The 24,559-nt window shown below is 40.7% G+C and overlaps 1 protein-coding gene across 1 annotated transcript in view; it reads left to right on the plus strand.

Moving 5' to 3' along the window:
* The window catches only part of LOC122812137 (shiftless antiviral inhibitor of ribosomal frameshifting protein homolog), a 773,241-nt gene that overhangs the window by 522,784 nt on the left and 225,898 nt on the right, over nucleotides 1-24,559 (plus strand). Inside the window, exon 8 of the mRNA XM_044084441.1 lies at nucleotides 22,822-22,925. Coding sequence (XP_043940376.1) covers nucleotides 22,822-22,925 — 104 coding nt within the window. The remainder of the gene's footprint in view (nucleotides 1-22,821; nucleotides 22,926-24,559) is intronic.

Below are 24,559 nucleotides of genomic sequence, written 5' to 3' on the forward strand. Positions count from 1 at the left end.
CTCACCCACAAAGCCCATGCTGTATGTTGTCCACAACACTGAGTCAGCTATTGCTCCTAGGTCATGGCCATTCACATTCTCACATATACAGATGCCACCCTTTGGTCTGTGTGGTATGGGCTACAATGACAGGGGAATACAAAACATTAACCCTGTTTTACTGTAGCTGCCACTGGTGTGCTATGCACATGTCACTCAGACACCTTTTGTAGTGTTGCTTCTGTGAACAGGCCACTGGTAGAACACTCCTGTGACATATCATGGTACATGTAGTATACTGAGTGTAGGTGGAACACAGTATGGGTGATGATGTCCTCTGAACTGTCACAGGTATGCTATGCAGTGTGTATTCATCGGTACTGTCATCTACATCTGTACTGCTAACAACATCTACGTTGATTAAGGTTCATAGGCTTTCAGACCATACTCAGATACTCAGTAGGGTAATAGTGCTGTGCCTCCCATTAAGAGTGGTGTCTCCACTTTGTGGGTTGTGATAACTGTTAGTGTGATCCATTCCATATTTTCACAGACTGCCATGAACCTATGTTTTACATGGCAGTGTATGTGTAGAGCCAACTGTTTTCCCATATGTGTATTATATGACCAGGGATTTGAACAGGTCACATGCAGCCAGAGTGTACCTTGTACCATCATAGTTATGGTTACAGGGGCGCTGTCATGTTCATGGATATGTGATTGTGTACCTATTGGGGGGGGCAGTGAGTTTAAATTATCCAACACCCTATCTGTATTGCTTATTCATGCTCAGCACTTGTTCACAACATGTACACACTTCATGAGCTACTAATTACTATATCACTCAATCCTACTCATTTCCTGCAGGTAAACACTGTTTGTCCTTACATTTCCAGCATGCTTACATTGCAACAGCTGTTGTACACACTTACCTCACATATCTTGTGAGTAATGGTTGACTAGACAGGCATGTCCAAATGTCAATTACCAGTGTTATTGCCTGTTTATATGATGAATGTGGGCAACATGAGGCAATATAGCAATCGTCTCATGTACACAGTCAATGCTCACCTCCTAACATACGACACTACAGCCTGTGGGAGATGCACATATGTAGCCATGCTGGAGGTAATGCTCTCTCCAACCCAGACTTACTCTGACAATCATGTGGGGATGTTAAACATTTGCAGCACACCCCACTCATCACATAGCCTCAGTAGATCTCCACCACCACAGGCCACACATAGTAAGAGTACAACATTTGCGGAGCCTCTCCATACTACTCTATGTAGGCAACAGAGGCAGCCCCCATCACCAAACACAACACCAATTACTTATAGCCCACAGACTCATGTGTGCCCGTCAACTACAGCCAATAGGGTGTTATAACGTACCCAACACACTAGTCATAGGTGGCTCTGTAGGTGGCCACACTGATGTCCCACTCAGCAGGCCACACAACGTGAGAGTCACTGTCATCTGGCTGTCGGGTAACAGGATCCACAACATGACCTATGCATTCAGGTCACTCCTCAACAGGTACAATATGACTGTCATTCTCCATGTTAGTGTGAATGCCCTGAGATGTAACTTCCTGGACTACATGTACAGGGACATGCAATAGCTCTCTGATCTTGTAGCCCAGGCAGGTATCACCCTAGCCCTGAGAAGCATTCTGCATTAGTCCAGACTGATGACACAGTAGAACATCAGAATTATTCACGTCAACAGTTTCCTATGCTTCTGGTGTCATTCCAAGGGTATCCAGTATCTGTCTGCTTTGAATGACATGGTCGACAAACCACAATGCTTTGCCACAGATGGCCTGCACATGTCAGCCCTGGGATTATGGGTAACATCTTAGGCTCTTGCTGCTCCTATACTGCCTGTTTTAGACACATTTCAGAAACATATTCACCACCAGAACAGGTACAGGCAAGCAAAACCTGAGGGTATTGTTACTCACTGCTTGATATCTTCATCTCAAATGCACTCATCCGAGGCACTCCTTATAATGGACCACTTCGATGTCTCTGCAGTGACTGTGACCTGCTTCTAGACTCCGGAGAGCACCCCTGCACTGACAGGCTATTACACAGGCCACACCTTTCAGTCATGTAACCAGGACCGGAACACCCACGGCGGAGGTGTGTCCATATTTCACAGGAATGTATACACCTCCATGCTGGTTGCTTAGCACGATGCATCAGAGGCAATCCAAGTGCAACTAACTGTGGCCAGAACTGCTATACAAATTGTAGTTTGCAACGGATTCCACACCATACCCCACAGTTAATGGCCCTCATTTCTTGGTGTACTGGAAAGTAGGGTTCAAACAGGAACTACTGATGTGACACTGACACTACCCCACACCTAACTGTGATACCTACTCATGTATCGACACATTTGGCCAACACTTTTGTGGGTTAATAAACTCCATTCGGCTGGATCAACCTATACACACCACCACCAAGGCCAACAATATCATAGACCTGGACATTACCAACATGTGTGACTGGTGTTACACACCTAGGGTATCCCCTCGTTGGTCAGTTCCGAACGTATGCTAATCACCCTTGTTATCCACATCCTGGCACCCACCCTTCATGGAAAACACAATACAATATTTCTACAAAGCCAACTTCACACTTTGTATGACAGAAGTAGTAAACGCCATGACACTCGTGCAGATGGACAATATAGTTACAAATGCAGAAACATTCCCAACTGCACTTCGTTAGCACTTACACGAATGCATGGATCATGCTATCCCAAACAGAGCCATGACAGTACCCACCACATAACGGACGCCCCTCTAGGGGTCCACTGCCATGGACATACTACATGACAGAAGGAGACAGTTGCAAAGTAGAGTACACTCCCATGGGTGGGGTAGCGCCCTAGTCAGCCTCAGTAGGATTCTGGGATCCCTTCTTACATCCTCCAACACTAGCTACGTAAACATTACTGTGACACATTCAAAGGACTACCACTAAGTGTTATGGAGGTATGTCACTACTCTCGATGGCAATACCCACATCTGCTCTGACATACAATGGTTAGGCAGAAACATTACAGAACCGACTGTTATTGGCAACAACCTGGCAGCTAACTTTACACCCCTCTCACACCCTAAAGGGCCCACATCTATACAGGATCAGTGCAGATTCCCTGCGGTCACAACTACGCAGTTCAGACCTGCTCTCTCTAAAACCTGGAACACACACTCCATGTGAGAATCCAACATCCCAGGCTGCGATTTACACAAACCTCAGAATGACATGGCTCCCCACTTGGGCACCAGATTCACTAATAGCCTTGTATCAGGCCTTGTGGTCCCTGAATGGTGCACAGCAACAGTTATCACACTCCACAGAGGTGGCGCCACAATGGACCAGAGGAACTATTGCCCTATACGCCTGACTAGACTGTTCTGCAAGGCTATTGAGAACATCATCATGAAAGTCATTCACAGAGACATTGTTGGCCTCCAAACCTTTGATACCACCCAGGTTGGATTTGTTAGGGCCACACCATGGCTCCTACACCTGATGGAGTCCTTTGAGGCAGTTACCAAGGTAGTAGATGATGATAAGGGGGTCCACACAGCCTACCTTGTCCTCTCATTGGCTTTCAACACCGTTCACCATTCTGGTATTGTCAATATACACATCCACCTGCACAGCGACCCATACGTCTTGAGATGTTATGCAAAGTGGCTCACGGACAGGACACACGCAGTGAGGGTAGCATACCGCAGTTCCTACTGTACATCAGTTACAATTGGCATACCCAGTCCTCGGTCATAGGGACCCTTATGTTCGTTATATGCTTCCCTGAGGTACAGTCTAGCACAGAAAGACTTTCCCTGAATTGGTTTCCAGACGACTGCAAACTAGGGGCCATGATTGATTCACCAGCTAATATACACACCCTCCATACAGATATCACTGTGATGGATACCTGGTGTCGGTAACATGGTGGCAGAAGGTGCATAGACATCCACTTTGGATTACAATCACCCTGTGACTATCACATAGGTGGTAGTCCCCTACATACATAAGACATTATAAGGGATCTTAGTACACACGTAGATAGCACCCACTCCTTTGATAACCTTATTGCCAAGGGAGCATGGATATCCTTCTACATGGCCACCCTAATCTGTAGTGGTTTGTAGCCGGAACAAAGGCTGCCATTGTACCTCTATACTCCTGACTTATGAAACACATTCAGGGGTACAACACCCCCTTTGGGGTGTATCTTACGGGACAGCAATGGCTTTAAATACCACAACATTAACGCACCAACAGTATTACTCACCTCCAAAGGATGATGTATGCAGCACAACTACTGAAACCCCAACTGTAATCATTTGCATACTGCATACTCAGAGGTGTCCTCTTCTGAACATACAAGGCCCATGTCCACACCAATATTGATGGATATGCTCCACATAAGCAACATAAGCAAAATCCACTGAGAGCGACATACTCTGGGATATGTACCCAAATGCAACAATGAGTAGCATGTGCTGGAGGGATACATTCCTGAAACGGACACTCACCATGCTTTGGAACATGATTCCTGTGTACATCAGGCAGGGACCCTCACTAGCACTCTTCATGAGATACCTCTATGGGTGGATGGGGAACAGACATGTACGCCAGGGATCACTGCAGTGGCTGTACTGTACACAGGTGCAGGAAACAGATGGCTGTGCTGTTCACAGGCACAGGACACTAACCTAGGGAGGTGCTGCCAGTGAAAACACTGTATTAGGAATTACAAATGGACTTGGCCAGACAGCATAGTACCTAACTATGAACCTTTGAAGCTATTACATGTCCTTTGTGCATGGATAATTGAGTAGCTCTTCCATTTCAATTAGCTACCATGCTGTTACACTGTCTGGTGACTACAAGACATATGTATCCTGTTATTGTGTATTGTACAGTCCAATACACATACCTTATGTTTGCATAATATACCAGTCATGCTATGTAAAATATTTGACTTATCTACCTACAATACTGTACTTTTCACATTTTTGAAACCATATCCTATAATGCAAAGCATAATTGCACAGCAGGACCACCTTAGGCATGTTATTCTCATTATACGCCCATACATATGCCTACTGTTACAGTATATCAACATAAACTATCCCCTGTTATGGCACATACTTGTTGGACAAACCCTACCACCAACAGCGGCTGGAGTGAAATTGTTATGTTTAAAGCCCTTATGTGTAGCATCCCTTGTGGTGTCTGAGGTGTTTACCTTGTGGCCCACAGCAGTACACACAATTTCTACAAGTGTTACTATGCTCAACAAGACATCACTACGTAATACCTTTTCCCACTGTCTGCATTGCGTACACTTTCATTAATACAGAACAGGCACTACATACACTAACATACTGAGTGTTCTACATACCTTCTTAGTGGTCCGAGTATACGGTAATATCTGTGTTATTCCTTTCCTCTTTAAATGATTCAATGATATGAGCATACGGTTTGAATGTATGGCAAGCCATCGTTTTATACGTGGATACCTGTAACTTGTGGTATCCTGTCACCAATTGGTGTTCCGGAGTAAATTATTACATGCACATCAGCTGTGCAGCTACTCCATTGGCCAATTACATGGCAACAGTGGGGTATAATTGAATACTCCACTCGTGCATTGTCCTTTTGCCCTAACTTTGAGGGGGACAGTCTGGATGTATTTTATTGTGATGAATTGCAACAGCTATATGGAGAGACACAGATACTTTGAATTCATGTCCCCCGTGGATTGTGTGTGACGGCTAGAGTAAATAGTTCTACATGTGAGTGTAGCTGTTATCTCAACCGTCTGATACAAGACTATTGCAAACAAAACCTGTAACATCGGCGTCTGTTCCATTGTACAACAGCAGTAATGATTTCATATGGCGCCATTACAAGTGTGTCTCTCACAAGGTATGTTAACACTTCTGCAGATGTCATTGAGTGAGTGGATGTTTGTGATGTTATTACAGTCTGTATTGCAATTGTTTCGGGTGTGGGGCAGATGCAGGTGGGTGTACATAGCAGATAAAGGTTTGTGGGGACTGCATTTATACATATTCCATATGTGTGTGGGGGCCCCTTCCCTAATTGAAGACCTGTCATTTAGTAGACTAATACTATGGTTATTGCAGGCTTATTCATTAAACCATTGTTAATTGGTTCCTATATAGCATGCAGGTGATGTTGATCCTTCAATCCCTCCAAAATACATTGATATGTACTGTACTGTTGCTACATGAAAGCTGTCTCGTGTATTTCTGTCACAAATATTTGCACTCATTGCAGTTGTGTTGGTGACTCAAACTCTTTGGCTTGGGTTGCCACCTTTTCAATTGGCCATACTGGGACATTTGCAGGGCACACATCAGGGTTTAGAGGCCGACACAAACCCACTGTCAGTACAAAGGATAGAACTTACTTTTGCCCTAAATTAAACCTTACTCTTGTAGCACTTTAGCTGCTTATTATGTTTCTTGTACAATTTATGTATTTGAGAGACAGAAATAACTATTTCATGCAACTATTATTTAATATATGGGACATCATTATGCCCTACAATCTTGGTACATTTGCCCTTTTTAATATTTGTTGTCATGACACAACTGGCCAAAGAGGGACTGTCCCTCTCAAAGTGGGACAGGTGGTAAGGCCGGCTATGTCCACAACTACTGTAATAATCTACCTCCGAGTTAGCACGAACAGACCCATGATGCAAACACACACACACACACACACACACACACACACACATTACATTTCCATGGAAACACACACCGCACTCTCAACACACACTACAGCAATCGGAACTACACTTAAACACAGTAACTACCTGGACCGCAGCACCGGCAGCAATAACTAAATGTCCCTTAACATCGTGATAATATTACTCGCGGTTATACTGTTCCGGTACTGTGGTCTTTCGGTCTTTAAGCCTCTTGATTACTCGTGTCGGTATGTAAAGCATTTGGTAGTTGGCAGTATCCTATTCATTTATACCTCCATGGTTGTGTACATGTCATTAACCTGTCTATATATTCGCAGATATATGTATTTCCGTATATATCGACATACATCTCTCTATCACCCTTTCTAGCCCTAGTTTATATATATATATATATATATATATATATATATATATATATATATATATATATATAGACAGGGAGAAGGAGAGAGAGTGTACACACCTTTCGTTGGGTACATGGCGGTGTATTCTGTTTACTGAACTCCGCCCTTTTGTGTTTTAACCTGTCACAATACACACCTGCCGTTGGTACATCTTGGGTAGCTTAGTGGTAGGTGATTGTGTACATGGTTGCGTGTTGTACTCCTGCCAGTGGTCGTTTTACCTCTTAGAGCAGGCACTGTTAGTACAAGGGTGAATAATGCTGGTTTCACCTGTTCTGGACATCTTTGACCATGATCTGCGCGGAATTCGGCAAAGCTTAGACCTGTTTTGTGCATATCCGTGTAGTCTTGTTTAAACGATGCTTACCGTCACTTGCCGCCACATAAACCTGCTAACATGTGCTTGCACGTGCTGTAATGACCTACATCCAACATCCATTATTCGTGCCATCGGGATTACGTAATGGACCTTGCAGGATGTGGAACCAGGTACATACACGACACAGTCAGTGGCTTTACCACTTGGTCATCTGGTGTTTGTACAGGTGTTTGTACAGGTGTTAATGGTGTTTTGTATGTGGACTGTACTACGACTGTTCCTCCATACTGCAGTCAAATGTGTAACTCAGTTAGTTTACATATGGATGATACCACTTCATGGTATGTCCATGTGATGTTTAATGGATGTGCTCCAGCACTGGGAATCTATGTCAGAGTGAGCCACACACTGTAATGTGCTACACCTTGACACAACCATAACTGGAGAATGCTGGGGTGGCAGATACCTGTCATGGGTTCTCCCCCCATGCTTTGGCACTACATCCCTAATTACATTATATGGAGGCCATCATTAACACACTTGGGAATCCATGCAGAGTAGGTGGGGAACAGTGGTTACACATGTGGATCCTGCAATTGGCTCTGCTCCACAGAGGGACAGTTGGTTGATCGATGGGGTGGTGATAGCAGACACATTTTGCCTAGGCTGCTGAATGGCCTCTGACAATCGGGCATGTACCTACCGATATACCTAGGAACCTATACATACAGTATCAACATATGCTTTTAGCTTCGTTTACTGTTCAGGTGTTGACTTTCCTTGTTCCAATAGCTGTTGTGTGTGCAATAGTTGAGGGCTGCCTATATAGGATTCACACAGTAGGCCACCTATACATTACAATTTGTAGGTGGTCGTGTGTGTGTGTCATCAGTTTTACTGTGTGTGCAGGTGGAGAAGTGTGTCAGTCCGTAGGGGCCTACACTGTCAGTGTATGTGCTATACATTCCCTCTTTGCCAAGGCATGGGCATATTGGGAATGCCTCCGTCTGCCTACTGGGGCTGGCACAGGTTGTTCGTGGTCTGAATCCCTCTGTGCCTGTGATGGCCTTGGCTGCGAGGGCCTTCAACATTATGTCTCTGCTGCAGCTGTTTCTGCAGGATCATATTATGTAGCATGGCACATACTATGAAGATGTGGGCACACATGCCTGGAGAGTACTGCAAGGCTCCACCAGATATGTCCAAGCAACAGAATCATGATTTCAGCATCCCAAACACATGCTCTATGATGATTCTGGTTTGTGCGTGTGCCTCATTATGGCGCTCTTGCATGGGTGTGTGTACATTTCTGATGGGAGTCATCATCCATGGCTCCAGTGCATAGCCAGCATCCCCCACAAGGTGGCCATATGGGATGTCCCCCCTGACAAATACCTGATACAGCTGTGAGGCAAGCCAGATGTGGGAGTCATGGTAGCTTCCAGGGCTGCCAGCACACACATCTGTGATAATGCCCTGGGAATTGCACATGACCTGGCAGTTGATGGAGTGGTATCCCTTGTGGTTTATGTAGTGGCTACCATGGTCTCCAGGTGGTGACTTGATATGTATGTGCATGCAGTTTATTGCACCCAGGACCTCCGGGTAGTGTGTACATGGTGGAAGCAACGCATATTGCTGGCCAACTCCTCCTGAGTTTGGGGTAAGTATATATGCTCACTGGCATGTGGTAACATGGCATCCAGGAACTGGTGGAGTACCCTGGATGCTGATGCCTGTGAGATCCCCATGATATCTCCAGTTGGCCGTTGAAAGGTATCTGTAGCTAGTATTCTCAGGCTTACACATACCTTCGTGTCCACTGGGATGGGTTCCCCTCTGTTGTTTCTGGCTCTCAGGTGTGGCCGGCACAGCTCAACTATTTGCTGTATGATGTCCCTGTCCACCCTGTAACACTCTGCTATCTCCAGATCATGTTGCCGCTGGTAGGTTACCCTTGGTCTGAACACTCTTCTCCTCCTCTGGGGCCTGAAGTGGTTGTCAGCATCGTCCTCCACAACACCTTCAGTCTCCAACATATACTGATGAATCACAGCTATGGCAGCTCCCAAGTACATTGTAAAAGTTCCCCATCTGTTTACACCGATGGTGCAGTGTTTGGGAATACACAAGTGTGTGTGAGGTGCCTTCACACTTTATACTATTGTGCTTTGAACACTGATGGTGTCATAGGGTGTGTATGTACATTCAGAGCTGCAGGGTATCTTGTGTTTTACCACAGATACTGCTATTGTGCTGCCTTTGGTGTTGAATTACATTTAGCTGCCGTGGATTACCTCTTGCCCTTGCCTCCACTTTTCTTAACGATTCCCCTCCCATTGTCTGGCATGCATCCAGCAGCCTGCTTTCTTGTTTTGTACTTTCCCGAACAAGGATTGTCTTGCAAAATGTGTTCTATTGCTAATCTACTAGAGGTTTGCTTTGCTCGGCAGTTACAGTTCTCTTTTCTTTGCAATCCGACACCTCCCCTATCCTGTTCTGCAGGTTGCTGCTAGCAGCATTGTTAGCTGGCGTCAATTGCCCACTGTGAATTAATAGGTGTTAATTGCTCAGTTGTACTCCAATTACCCTACTGTAGCATTTCCTTATTGTCTTCCCCTAAACTTCCTTTTTGGGGTGTGGTGCGCAGCGTGTGAGTCCACTCACCGGGTTTCGGGCACGTTTTCATCCACGTACACATGCGCTTTCGGGCACCATGTGTGCTCTCAGCTGAGCAAAGCTATACCTACATCCATGCCCCTGTCCTGCAGCTTTGCTTAGCAATGGGCAGCCTGGATTTGCATTGCTCCAATGTGCTTACAGCTGCAGTGGCACACTCCATTGCTGATGTCATGTATTCCTCCAGACCACTCCTCGGTGTTGTAGCGCTGCGCCGTATTGTACATCCTTAGGCTGGCGGGACGTTTGCAATTCACTATTACTTGCCTCATTTGCATGACATTGACTCCTAATTCATAGTTACCGTGCCAAACACTGTCACAGGTCCTTAGCAACCCTTACAGCTTGGTTGTGGTGTAGCATGCATACCATTGACTATTATTTGAAGATAAGCGTTTTCGCCTCCGCTATGCAGAAGCTTCCTCAGAAAACCAACAATAGGAAACAGAAGCGCCAAATTTTTAAAAACAATAATAACATGATGTCACTTCCTTGGATACTTTGTAACCAAGTTAATCAACAAGGAAAAATGTTCGTTTCAATAAAAAGTTTTTCTAAAAAAATATATATGTTTGCAAAATACTAGCCGTATAAAATAACTATAAACATAAAACATTACATTTCATTTCATTAATGTGTGGTATGATATAATGATAAAAACACACTAAAGCGCACTAAAGCGCTACAATTATAAACAATGAACACCAATTCAGGGTGCAAGGAGCATTTCTAAAATGTATTCATGTCATCTCATATAACTTTTATATCTTAAAATAAAAGAGATGTTGCAACACTCATTTAGACCAGGGTATGAGTAGGCATCCAACCCGATTTGCCACTCTAATTCCCTAGTTTCTAAGAACAAGGACTGGGGCCCACCTCTAACACCCATAGTGACATGTTCAATCCCCATAAATTGAAAGCTATGTCCCATGTTGTTCAGGATATGTTTAGATAGGGCATTATCAGTTTTTTTATTTATTATGGCATAACAGTGCTGGTAAATACGATCACTAAGCTTGCGGTCAGTTTTCCCTATGTAAAAACAAGGGCAACAGACGCAGAAGGCAGCGTAGACAACAGATTTTGTGTTACAATTGATTTTAGAATTGATAATGTATTTCCTATCCCTAATAGTAAAGGAACTGCCTAGCCTTAAATATTTACATCTGTTGCAGAATCCACAGGGAACTGTACCAACTTGCCTAGTGAACCGGGGGGGGTGACCTAGATCTTTGCAGTAGTTCCTTCAAATTGTTCCCTCTTCTGTACACAACAGAAGGGTATGGGCCTAATTTTTGAAGTAATATGGGATTATTATAAATGAAATACCAATTCTTTTTAATGATAGCCCAAATGTCACCAACATGTCTGCAATATGTCATAACAAGACTAGCCTTGAAGTCAACTACAGAAAAGGTGGCATTGATGTTCATATTATCCCCCGAACATTCATCCAGTACATCACCAGTTGGTGTATCCTTTAAAGGAGTAAGCCCATAACCATTGTTTGAGAGTAAGGGTTTATAAAAGCCATTTTCTCTTTTCATAGTAACCTCCTCAATCAAATCGTCAATCAATAGAACAGGATAACCCCTATTACAAAACATATCTTTTAGGAAAGCACACTCCAAGTTGAATGCTTCAAGTGTGCTACACATACGCACAGCTCTTACCAATTGTCCTTTGACGATTGATCTTTTTTGTTTGGGCGGGTGGTTGCTAGAATAGTGTAGGAAGGCATTACAATAAGTTGGTTTCCTATGAATACATGACAGGAAACGGTTATTAACCAAGTCCTTCACCAACCTCACATCTAGGTATTCAATTTCAGTTGTTGAAAAGTGGTAAGTGAATTTTAAGAAAGTAGTAGAGCCATTCATAAATTGAATCAGGTCCACTACATCACTTTCACTACCGTCAACCAAAATGAACACATCGTCTAAAAAGCGCGTGTAATATTTAACAATGTTCTTAAACATTGGGTTAGCCTTCAAAGATGTTTTCTCCCAGTAAGCAACAACCAAATTCGCCACGCTCCCTCCACAGGGGGACCCCATGGCGATACCCTGTTTTTGGAGGTAATACTGGTTATCGAAAAGAAAAAAATTAGAGGTTAATATTATGTCCAACAATTGAGTGACAATAGCTATTTCTTCCTTAGTAGCATCAAGACCCAACAGCATCATTTCGACCCATTCTACCGCTTCCTGGTGCGGTATAGACGTGTACAGATCGACCACGTCAATCGTTAGAAAGTTGAGAGATGGGTCGAAAATGATGCCGTTGATGGTTTCCAGAAAAGATCAAGAGTCCTTACATATTTCAGGGACCTGTTTTAAATATTTAGAAATGATCCCATCAATAACCCTAGAACATGGGTGTGTAATAGCACATCTTCCATCAACCAGAGCCCGCATTGGTGGGTTCACAAGATCTTTATGCATTTTAGGGATGCCGAACATCACGGGTACTTTGGGAGATGAGATGTTGATAAAATTGAATGTGTCAATATCAATCTTTCCATCAATGAACAAGTCCCTAAAGTATCCTCTAATTCTATTGTGAGACCCCACCATCTCATTGAGAGAGGAACATTCGTAAGCCCCAGAATCCAATACTAGATGCATTCTCCTATTATAATCAATATTGCCAAAGATAACCAAACCCCCCCCTTTTATCAGGTTTCATTACCCTAACAGACAACCCACACAAGTTGTTCAAAGCCGTCATTTGATCATATGAAGTGTTACTCTGGTGGTCAAACCATTTAGCACTCTGAAAAAAATGTCTAAGATCCAATTCGCAGACATTTTCAAAAATGTTCAAGTTAGGGTGCAGGGGGGGATTAAAGGTACTAGACAGTTTAAACATTGATCGCTCACCGTGTACATCATGGTTAAACAATACTTTTAAGTTCAATTTACGTACGTAACATTTTAAGTCGATCAGTGTTTTAGCTAAACTAAGCTTTTGGTCTGGGACGAAAGAGAACCCTTTAGCCAGTAATTCGACCAAATCTTGGTCAACACAAAAGCTTGAAAAATTATAAACTTTAAAGTCACCTTTTTTATTTAGTAGGATGGTAGGTTTATTCAAGTGTACTGGTAGGTCCTCTTCACGTCTATTAGGAAATATTATTTGTTCCGGTTCTGTCGGTATTGGAATCGGTTGGTCTTTCCCCCTAAAAAAGGCCTCTGTTGGGGCTTGTTGTTGTCAAATAAAGAACGTTAAAATTTATCAGTGTTCCTTGGCTCGGTGGTACTGTTTCTTGTTTTTGTAGCAGTATTTCCATTTGTTTTTCACTACCATTGACTATTATGGTAAAATCATGATTTTTTGTTACATTGCTATTTTATGACATTTGTATATATTTTCCTTGTGTTCCCGTTTGCGCACACATGCCCTACGGTTGTACTTTGCGTTACTGTGGCCATGACATTAAATGTTATTTTGTATGTGTTGTGCATCTTTTCTTATGCCATTAGCTATATATTTAGCCATTGGCATATGTTAACTTTGTAATATATGAGTCTGGTCCGCTTCCAAGGCTCCGATGTTCTGTTTGTCAACATGTAAACCATTTTTTTTTGGTTTACATTTCTGTAGGCTTACACTATGCCTACGCCACTTCATGAATCGCTATGTACCTTCATTTACATGCTGCAGTACTGCGCATGGGGTAATTTGCATACCTACGCCGGGAGCTGTGCAGATCTGGCGTATGCTGGTAGTGCATGTGGAATTGGATCGTACCTGAATTGCTCGGCGACCATATTTGGAGTTATACCACCTACGCTACACCTGCGCCTGGCGCAAGCTTCATGAATCCCGGGGTTAGTTTCAAATCTTCGTTTAAAAATAACATTAATGTTTAAGCAGGCATGCTTTCAAGAATGGTTTATGGCTAGACACGCCATTTAAACTGAGGAGTTTCTCTGCATTCAAGAGCAAGATCCATTTCTGTTCAGCCCTTTCTGTTTTATTAGATGTATCACCTCCTCTAATACTAAAGTCCAAAACCTGAAGTACAAAGAACTTAAAAGTGTATTCTGAGCCATGTAAACCAATGTGTTGTGCTAAGGCATTTGTATCTTTCTGGTTCCTAATATCCCTATAGTGTTCGAGAATCCTGTCCTTCAGTGGTCTGTTAGTTTTGCCTATATAGAAGGTGTGAAGATTGGAGGAAGATGGGCGAAGGCTGCCAGCCTAGTCAAATAGAATTTCATACATAATTCTATCAATTGTATAAATAAATGTAAAATACAGGCTTGCATTTTTAAATGAAAGAAAACACTGTAAAATGTGAACTTCAAGATTGTTGCAACATTGCCATCTGCTGTAAGGAAAACCAAGCCAAACATTTCAAATGTGTCTTTTGAAGCTGAAAAGATCTTATGAAGCTCTTTGATGTTTACAAGTTGGCTCCAGTGAGTCTGGATGAAGGTTTCAGGCCCATTGTTTTAAGGTTAAAGTTAAGGGCCAGAATTTGCACGTGGAAGGTGCTTTATTGCTCTGGTTTCTGCTAGAGTATATATGTGAAATGCTTTTTATTGTTGTAGTCTCCTGAGCAGGTGTTAGCTTGCTAAATAATGCAGTTTGTGGCCTGAGAACTCCAGACTAAGTATCAAAATTATGTAATTTGGGAGGGACTTAGAGAGCTGTTGGTTAGTGTTTAAAAACTATTGTTGAGTGAGAGACTGAAGAGCATTTTGATCTTGGACATCTAACCCAGCACTGCTTATGCTTTATGTATATAAGTAGGATTATAGCACTGTGCTTTCTCTTAAGATTAGCTAAAGATTAGAAAGTTAGATTAGTTGTTTTTCTTTGACATCAGACCTGTCCTACTGTATTATTTTTTCGTGTGATCCCTGAACTCTTAGATATCTCTGTGGTGTAGTAGTATTGTCTTGTGTTTTATATTTGGAGATCTACAGTCAGCATAAAAATCAAGTTCGATTTTAAAATTAACATGAGGATGTATGTAGGTTGAGCCCGTAAGTATATACTTACAGGCTGAACAAGATCTGCAGGAAAAAGTCCCATACCTGGTAGACTGAGGCCCTTTGATATAGAGTTGTGATTTATAGCACAAATGTTTCTTCAAGGACTTATTATTTTTAAATGCAAAATGTGGTGTGTTGTCTGTAGTCCCTTTCAATTAATCTATTGTGTGTAGTTTATTCCAATTCTGTTTAATGACCTCACAATATTTATTGATGTCACCAGAGTAAGGTAGAGAGACTCTAAAAGTATCTCTCACAGCTACAGTTGCTTGTGGAGCATCAGGTGGAGTATGGTTGCCAAAATAGGCTCTACATTTCCCTTCCCTTTCTTCCCATGCAGCATTAATTTGAGAGTCGATCTCTGCCTCTTTGTAGCCTCTGTCTAAAAAGTCACACTTGAGAGAGTCAAGTGCTAAGCCCAACTGAGTGTTATCATTGTGCTATCTTATTACTCTATAAATCTGCCCTTTTAGAATATTTTGTGTGACATGCTTGGGATGCATGCTATTTTGTGCAGGAAGTTGTTCTTCCTAGTGGGTTTTCTGTAGACAATAGTATACATATTATTAAGATCTCCTTTATTGATCTTAACATCTAAGAACTCCAGTTGTACATCAGAATATATACAGGTAAATTTTAAGAAACCAGTAGTGCTGTGCAAGTAGTTGATAAACTCATTTAATAGTTCTGATAAGCCAAGCCAAAGCAAAAACATATTGTCCACAAAATGTACGTACCAGGCTGTGTTCTCTTCATAAGCATTGTTATGTAACAGACAGGATTTCCCCCATTGCACTAATGCAAGGTTGGCATTACTATTGGCACAGGCTGTGCCCATAGCCACACTAACCTTCTGTAAGAAGAACTCATTCTCGAATACAAAAACGTTAATCTCAAGTACAGGCTCAAGTAATGTACAGAGCAAATTCACTTTCTCATTAGTAAAATATCTCCTGTCACTCAAAAAAGCTCTGACATTCTCTACTCCCCAGTCATTGGGAATCACTGTGATTCTATGTCGAGCGTAACAAACAAATAATCATTAGACAAAGTAGACACTTTATCAAACAGTTTAGATAAAAAGGACTTAGTATCTTTTAGGACTGTGTCACATTCATCTAGAAATGGATGTAAGCTTTTTTTCAACAAAAATTGACAGTGGCTCTGTGCTCCAACCCTTGCCAGAAACAATAGGCCTCATGGGTGGCCACTCCAAGTTCTTGAGTATTTTGGGAAGCCCATAAATCATGGAAATGAGGAGGTGTTCAACATTAAAATAATTAAACTCTCAGGAATGAAACCTGTCATATATAAGTCAAACAGCATAAAATAAACTTTTTCTATAATTCCTGTGACAGTAGTTCTTGAATCATTTAAATAAGTTGCTTCATCATATAGTAACTTTCTCATTTGTGTTAGATACAGATCTCTATCCATTACCACAATACTGCCACCTTTATCTGCATGTATTCCCAATTACCTCTTTCTTTCCCATCACACCTCTAACCTTTGCAATCCATCTGGAGTATAAAAATACTTAATAGTATCCCAGGTGTCTTGTGATTCCTCAGTCCTCATGTTTTCGGCTTTGGGTATAAAAATGCCTATACAAATACTTCCAAGCAAAAATCCTAAGTCTTCTAGACTTGTTGCATATTTATGAGCTATACATACATCTTCCTATTGTTTCTATGTGACTGGGTGATTTTTGTGTGCCATGGATGCTTTAGTGACGATAATGCTATCTGTGTATAAGGTGATGTTAAGGTTAAATATGGAGAGATTCCTCATGAATAGTGACAATAGCGGTGGGCCTAAAACAGATTTCCGTGTGACTGTCATACTTGGTAATGGGTTAGAGCTGATTGTGTCAGATGGCATAGTAAAGGTCATGTAGTTATGAAATCAAGAACATGTTTTATCTGAAAAGTGCCATTTTTAAGTCTTTGTAGTAGGATGTTATGGTCTACATATTCAAAGGCTCTTTTGAGGTCTTTACACATGGGTTTGATATGTTTACCATCGTCCATGTTATTGTAGATGGTATTAGTTAGCAGGAAAGTGGCAGTATGTGTACTATATTTGAGCCTGAAGCAAGGCTGTTTATTTGCAACCATACCATATTGTGAGATGTAGCTGAAGATTTGTTTATATAATAATTTTTCAAAGATCTTTACTATAGGTCTGTAGTCTTCAGCTGTTTTAGGGACTGAAATCTCCAGTGTGGGGATTATTGTGGCTAATCATCTTCCCATTCTGACTTCTTAAAAGTCATCTAACTCTCTGACTTCCTCAAGGTCAGCCTATCATGAGACAGAAGGTACTGCATCATCAGCTGGCAATACAGGCACTGATGTCTCAGTGTCTAATTCTTCTTAGAAAACACAACTCACACCGCTGTTCATTAATGGCAGTTGCTGCCTCTCCTTTACCTCATTTTTCATGTTCCTTCCATTACGAACCAGATGCATAAAATCTCCTTCTTTCTGTTTAGATTACCTGTATTTTGGCTCAATGGGAATGTCATTCAGGCCCTGTTGAAGGTTATTATGTCCCTTAGTATTTTTTGTCTTTTTTATGTTATACTTCCTGTGTCTCAGTGCGAATGAACAGCGCCTTCTCATTTTTTTCTCTTCTCTAGGTTGATTTCCTCTGCAAAGTATTTATCTTCAATTATACTTTTCTCCTTGCTTACAGGTAGCTGCTGTGTACAATCTTCTCTTTAAAGCTTCAGTCTTAAAACTGACATAAATGGGTTTAAAACTCTAACCAGGTATTGTTTCTCCCACTTTAACTACCCTGGTAAAATTTTTCTTACTACTTCATTTCTCCTTTAGAATTATGTAGGTGCTGCTACCCTCCTCTTTATATTTTTTTGTTTACATGAATGCCTAATGAGCTTTTCTCTGTCAGTTCTGATTTAAATATGATTAATAAGATTTCCTATTCTACTAATGTTACCTAATACATTAGAATGAATATTGTTCTATTAATAGTAATGTAATGTAATCCTACATATATGTAAATTTAATTCAATGTAAATGTAATGCAATGCAATGTAACTATTTCTCTGGAGCTTTTCTCCCCGGGCCTCCACTGAAAACGGGCCAACTTGGCCCAATGGACTAACCCAGTCAACAAATGCAAATACATACAGAAATAATTCTCCATTTCTAGATTTGTTCTGTTTTAACCAAAAAAAAAACTAATTTAATGTCTGCATAGTAGCAAAACAAATAGAACCAAAATTAAAAAGTGTCACAATGAAAAGTTCCATCCACCCATGCATCCATCACCCTTTTTTTCAATTTTTGCATGTGGGGTTAGGTGTAACTTCAACAGTGGCAATCAACCAGAGATAAGGTCTACACCACCAGGTGGCTAGCCCTGCCATGGTAGTTCTGCCATATCACACACTCGCATGCACACTCACACACCTGTGGACAATTCAGAGTGTCCAATCCACTCAGTGCATGTCTTTAGAATGTGGGAGGAAACCTTAGGAAAAAAAAACAATTTTCATATGAGCAATTTCATATTACACACAATCATAGACGTCATCAGGATAAATACATCAGTTAAAACTCATTTTAAATTATTCTATTCTATAGAATTATGTGACATAACTTATTTAAGTTCTACTCTTAGGACTGTTCCAGGCAGCCTTCTAGGCTAGTATAAGCTATTTGTCTAGTCCCAGAAGAGTAAAAGCTGAAGAAAAAAAGAAGAGACCAAAAAGTGAAAGGATAACATGGAAGAAATGTAATAGCATTTTATGTTGTTTTTTCTGTATACTTACATATTTGTTATGCTTTAGAATACTGGCTACTTCAATTTATTTGTTGATGTTTACTAACTTTTTTTTAAGGAATATTGCAAACTTCTATGTTATACATTTTTGCTAATATTCTATATGCATTATCCACAGCATTTTGCAGTGGTTACTTTTATCATATTTCCATTTTTTATCTAATGTTTTGTACTGTATTGTTTCTATTCGTGTGCTGTGAAATGTGTTTAGTAGTGTTACATTTTTTTTCATGACAGTGGCTGAAATAACCCTATTCTTTTAAACAGATAATTCAACATTTCTTGTCATAATGCTAAATAGTGGATGCAATATAATGCAGGCATAGCACCATTATTCTATAAGACTGTCACCATGCTCAAAGTGTGGCTCATTCCTGCATTCTTTTGTTGTGTGAATCTTTACTTGGTGTTGAAGTCACCAGCTGTCATGCTTCTAGTGTGCATTATATCATGCACTGGTCCTTGAGAGTACACCCAGCCGTAGCATTCTCCACATTTTTGTTGGCACTATTTCAGTTAGGACATTAACATGGACGTTCCCTTGTTCAGTGACTAAATTGCAAAAAAGAAAGGTGAACAATGCACAAATGCCACAATCTCATTGCAGGAACCCACTAGAGAAGGCATTGTGATACACATTTATTGATTTATCATTTGTTGACTGGGTTAATCTCACTAGTCTAGTGGCCTCATTTGGGTGGGGGGACCAAGGTGGCATGCTACTAAGGGAAATTTAACCAGGGCATCAGAGAACTTGTCCTACTCTTTTTGATAGGTATCATAATATCTTTTACATCCACCTGAGCTACTACCAACTCAAGTAGATGGGACTGTTGCCTAACATCTCATTGTAATGATGATACACTCAGGAGTACAACAGATCCTAATGCTGCACTGCAGTGTCAGCAATCTGGTCACCTAAAGTGGAAATAGAACCCACAGCCTTCTGGTCTTATAGCAAAAGCAAGTGTCCTACTTGTTGTGCCATTGCCACTGACAACATCCAAAGGAAAATTAAGCCCTTACAGGGTCACAAGTACAGGGAGCAGCAAATGTTTTTCCAAACCCAAGGGCTGGGGTTGATAAACAGGAGAAGGTAAGGGATGATCAGGCCAGGCACTGTCCAAAGCTTCTTTTCATAAAGCCCACTCCAAGATGAACACTGGTTCCTTACATGCCACATGCTGTGCCTTGATTAGCTAGGTTTTAAGCTTGTGCTAGTCATTAGCTAATAACAAGAGGAGCAGAACAGGTGCAAGTCCACAACCACCTTTGAGAAAGCATCACCATGGAATGTCAGCACAGGCCTTCTCACACTGCAGTATCTGGAGTTTGACCATATCCATATCAGCTCTTGTGGCATGAACCCTTGCTGTGGATGAAAGCAACTTGTCTTCTTCATTTGCTTAGTTTAAAGTCTGTTATTAAGGGGTAGTGTGCATTTGTTCAAAATAAATTGGAATATTTGCTCTCTGGCTAATCCTTGTGTGAAACTAATTTTGAAACTGGCCCCGATTTCACAAAATGCTTTTGTTTTTGCCTAATACTTTTGGACTGCAGTTTACTATCTCGAGTTTGTCCAGCTTACAGTATGGCATTATAGAATAAGTGCACATTTGTATGAAATAAGCTGGAATATTTACTGTCTGGGTGCTGTCTGTATGGAAACACAAACTGAAATTGTTCCTGACTTTGCAGAATGTCCTCAACTTTGCCTCATATTTATTATTTATTTATTTAACATTTTATTGACCGGGATAATCTGACTGAGCTTGTGCCCTTTGTCAGCAGACGCTCGGGGAGGATTCTGCTCAGTTCTTAGGACTGGAAATGAACATACGCATTAGCACAACATGTTAAGAGGCATTCGGATCATAGTTTCTTGTTTATGGTCCAGCAGTTATGCACTTTGTCCAGGAGAGGGGGTGATATATCTTTAAGAACTGAGCAGGTTGAAGTGGATAGGGTTGCTAACCTCCAAGCTGATCGTACACCCGGGCTGAATGGTGTAATACCATTGAAGCCCATATTGAGAGGGTGTAGACCTAGGCAAAGCTCCTGATTAGTTATTTTAGTAGGAGTGTTTTATATTTGTGTTTCCATTGGATATTTGTGTTTTAAAAGCATATGGTTTCTTTTTGTATGTATGGATTTGAAAAAGAGTCTTAGTAATCGAAAGCACTCATCCTTTTAATAAAATGAGTGATTTTACATGTGCCATGGTGGATCTTTTGGGCTTTTTTGTCATTTTGTCAAGTTGAAAATGTCCCTGATTTTGTAGAATGTCCATGACTTTGCCATACTTTGATCTGTTCTACATAAACTTTGTGATTTTCTGGCAAATCATTGAGGTACTCTAATCATTAAATAATTGCAATCATTTTAGTTTCAGATGTCAGATTATTTAGAAAATGCAATAATAATGTAAACATCGTTATTGTAGCAACTTTCTGAGTATATAAGACTGATATTTAAAATCTGCCTCTAATTTGTGGCTTTTTTCATTTTTAGTTTTTGGTTTTGTCCCAATTCTTGCTCTAAAAGGTTAAGAGGTACTATTTCATAACACAATTAGATTAAGTGTACGTGGCCGAGTGTCTATAATGGCTGAATGGGTGTGGGTGTCTATGGGTGATATTAGAGTACTGTCTTGTCATTTGATGAGTGTAAACAGTCTGGCTTTGTAGGACTAGTGTGCATTTATGTGAAATAAGTGGAAATACTTAAGCTACAGTGTGTCTCTAAGAAATAATCCTGAAATGCATTATTGTCTCCATATCTTTATATAATTTATACCACAGTTGGAAATCTGAGGTATGCACAGTCATCAGTGGGGCTATGACTGCTGAATATGGGGACTGTCTGTGAATGAAAATGGCTTACCGATCAAGTTAAACAGTCATTAGTTTATCTTTGCAGGACTAGCATGCATTTCGGCAAAGCAGATTAGAATGCTTTACTGTGACCATTTTACATAGTTGGACATTTGAGGTGTACACTGTCAAGTGGCTATAATTTATGAGTATGGACATTTATAGATTGTATGACAGCAGTTCAAGCAGTCTTAAATCAAGAAGATGGAGCTAAAAGAACAAGTGCATGTATGTATCATGGTCTCTTCCACAAATAAAACTTGTGGGGGGACCCATGGTCAGAAAACTGCCTAGAGCCTAAGAGTTACTTAATCCACTACTGTCAGGTGTATTTTGTGTTATATTAATGTGTATTTCTAGTCACTGACTGACTCATGAAAATAAGTACACACTTTGCCATTTAAGGTTTGTGTTGTGTTGTGACTTCTTTGGAGAATATATGACTTTTGGCTTTTTGTATGTATGTATGCATGTATGTATGTATGTATGTATGCATAATATATAGATTTTTTTGTCAGGAAAAGGATGCCTTAAAACACAGAAATTTGTAGAAGTTCAGGATGGCAGATCTTAGTGTATTGCTCAAAAGTGTTCTTTCATTTAATGGCTGTATTTATCCACAATAATCTCCCAAAATAAGTTATTGAAGCAGGAACTGTATAGGAGATTGAATGTGTACGGCATGGGCAATTTAAAGGGAAGAACATAATGCCACAGTGCAAGGCAAAGGTTTATAAGTTTCAGGCTGGCTAAGTTATCATCTGGCAGCAATGTATATATTTACAATAGAAACTCACAGAAAAGATGAAGTTCCATGATACACTTTGCTTTGTCAAAAATACAAATTCTACCCTTAGACTGCTGTATGCAAGCTCTGTTTTTTTTTCTCTCTTACTTACAGATACTCTAGGTTGGAATTATTTGCAGGTACTATAGAATATATCTCACTCATGCTTTTATGTTTTCAGGTGTCCAGATGTCGGATGTGTAAAATCAGATATGATCCCGTTCCCATCGATTTAATGTGGGGATATGCGAGGTTTACTTGCAATAACTGTAACAATACATTCAGGTAAAAGGACACAAATATTCATGTTTGTCAATTGAACTTGATACAAAGGAGATATGGAATATAAACATTGTTTAGATGTCTAACTGTGCTTTTGTACTAGTGCAAACCATTCAATAATTTATTTTTTATAGTTTTGTTTCTTTGTTTTGAAAGTCTTAATTTTTTTCTTTAATAAGTTCAAGTTCAAATTAGGTGCCTATGTCTATAAACTATTAAAAAATAATAGATTAAATAACAATAAACTAACACAGTAAAAATAAGAGAAGGTAAAACATTATAAACAAGATCAAAAGGGCCATTTTTGCTAACTATATTTCATTTATCATTTTACAAACATCTTTGCCCCTAAATATTTATGGATCATTAAACCCAATGTCACTTAAGCTGTTTATGCTAGTCTGCTGATCTCACTGAGTATGCTAGCTAGTTAATAAAAAGAAATACAGCGCTCATCCAAGGAATAAAACATAAATATCTACAGTTATTTACTCTACATGAAAATTAACAGAAAAATCTGAAAAAGCTTTTTTTGTACAAAATCTTTGAAACATGTACAGAAACTCTGCATATAGGCCTTGAGGGTGGGGCAGTAAATATGCCCTTGCAGCTGGCACATACATCTATATCTACATGTAGGCATAGCGTCAGTACATGGATGCCATATACTGTTCCTGTATGTTATGCCATCACAGCTCTTACGTACTACACTGATGTTTACAGTTCATGCACCATAAGACACTGTTAGAGGGGATACAATGTCAAAATATTAATAAGGCATCCATATCAGTTACCGACCTCTGCCTCCTGATTTCGAGAAGCATGTAAACAGGGCTGATATAACAGAGAGAGCATGGTTACACATCAGTGAACCACAGCTTTTAGAAGCAGGAAATATGCTCTTTTAGACTACATCATCCTGTATCCTTTCACATGCAGATCAAAATTAGCCCTCAGTCAAGAAATAGAGATAATTTGTCACATGCACTTCTTTGCACTAAACCCAGCAGGCCTTTAGTCACTGCCAGGGGTTAGTAATAGGTTCATAGGTTCATAGGTTTATACTAGGCTATCTGCCCTAAGGCATTTATAAGCCTAGCCCAAATTTTTGTGGCTTACGCCACCCCTTATATGAAAAAATACTGTGCCCATTAGTTTGTTGTGCCTCTGTCCAGCAGTGACACAGAGATGATTCCTGGGGTAAACCTACGATCTCCCATCCACAGGTCAAGATTTCTCTTGAACAGAGCCAGCGAGGTGCTCTGCCTCACATGGACCGGGATTTTATTCCACAGCATAGGGAGTCTCTGAGTGATAAATCTATCCCTCCAGCACGTCCTATTTATGTCCGTGCTAAGGTTTAAGTCGCTTGCTCTAGTGGTTTTGGTGGATTTGGATTTTTGAGGTGGAGCATGTCCATTAATTCTGGGTTGGACATGGCCTTGTATGTCAGGCACATGTCACCTCTGAGCAGACGGTATGCGACTGAATAGAGCTGGAGTTTCTTCAATCTGGCAGCATATGACAGATTTTGGAGTCCCTTTATCCTTTTGGTGAGGAACTTTTGGGGTCTCTCCAATTGCTGCAGATGTCGGGTGAGATACATCCCGAATGGGGCATTGTACTCGATCATTGGT

Source organism: Protopterus annectens, chromosome 9.part0 (assembly GCF_019279795.1).
Source record: "Protopterus annectens isolate FY-2018-M chromosome 9.part0, PAN1.0, whole genome shotgun sequence".
Lineage (NCBI taxonomy): Eukaryota > Metazoa > Chordata > Ceratodontiformes > Protopteridae > Protopterus > Protopterus annectens.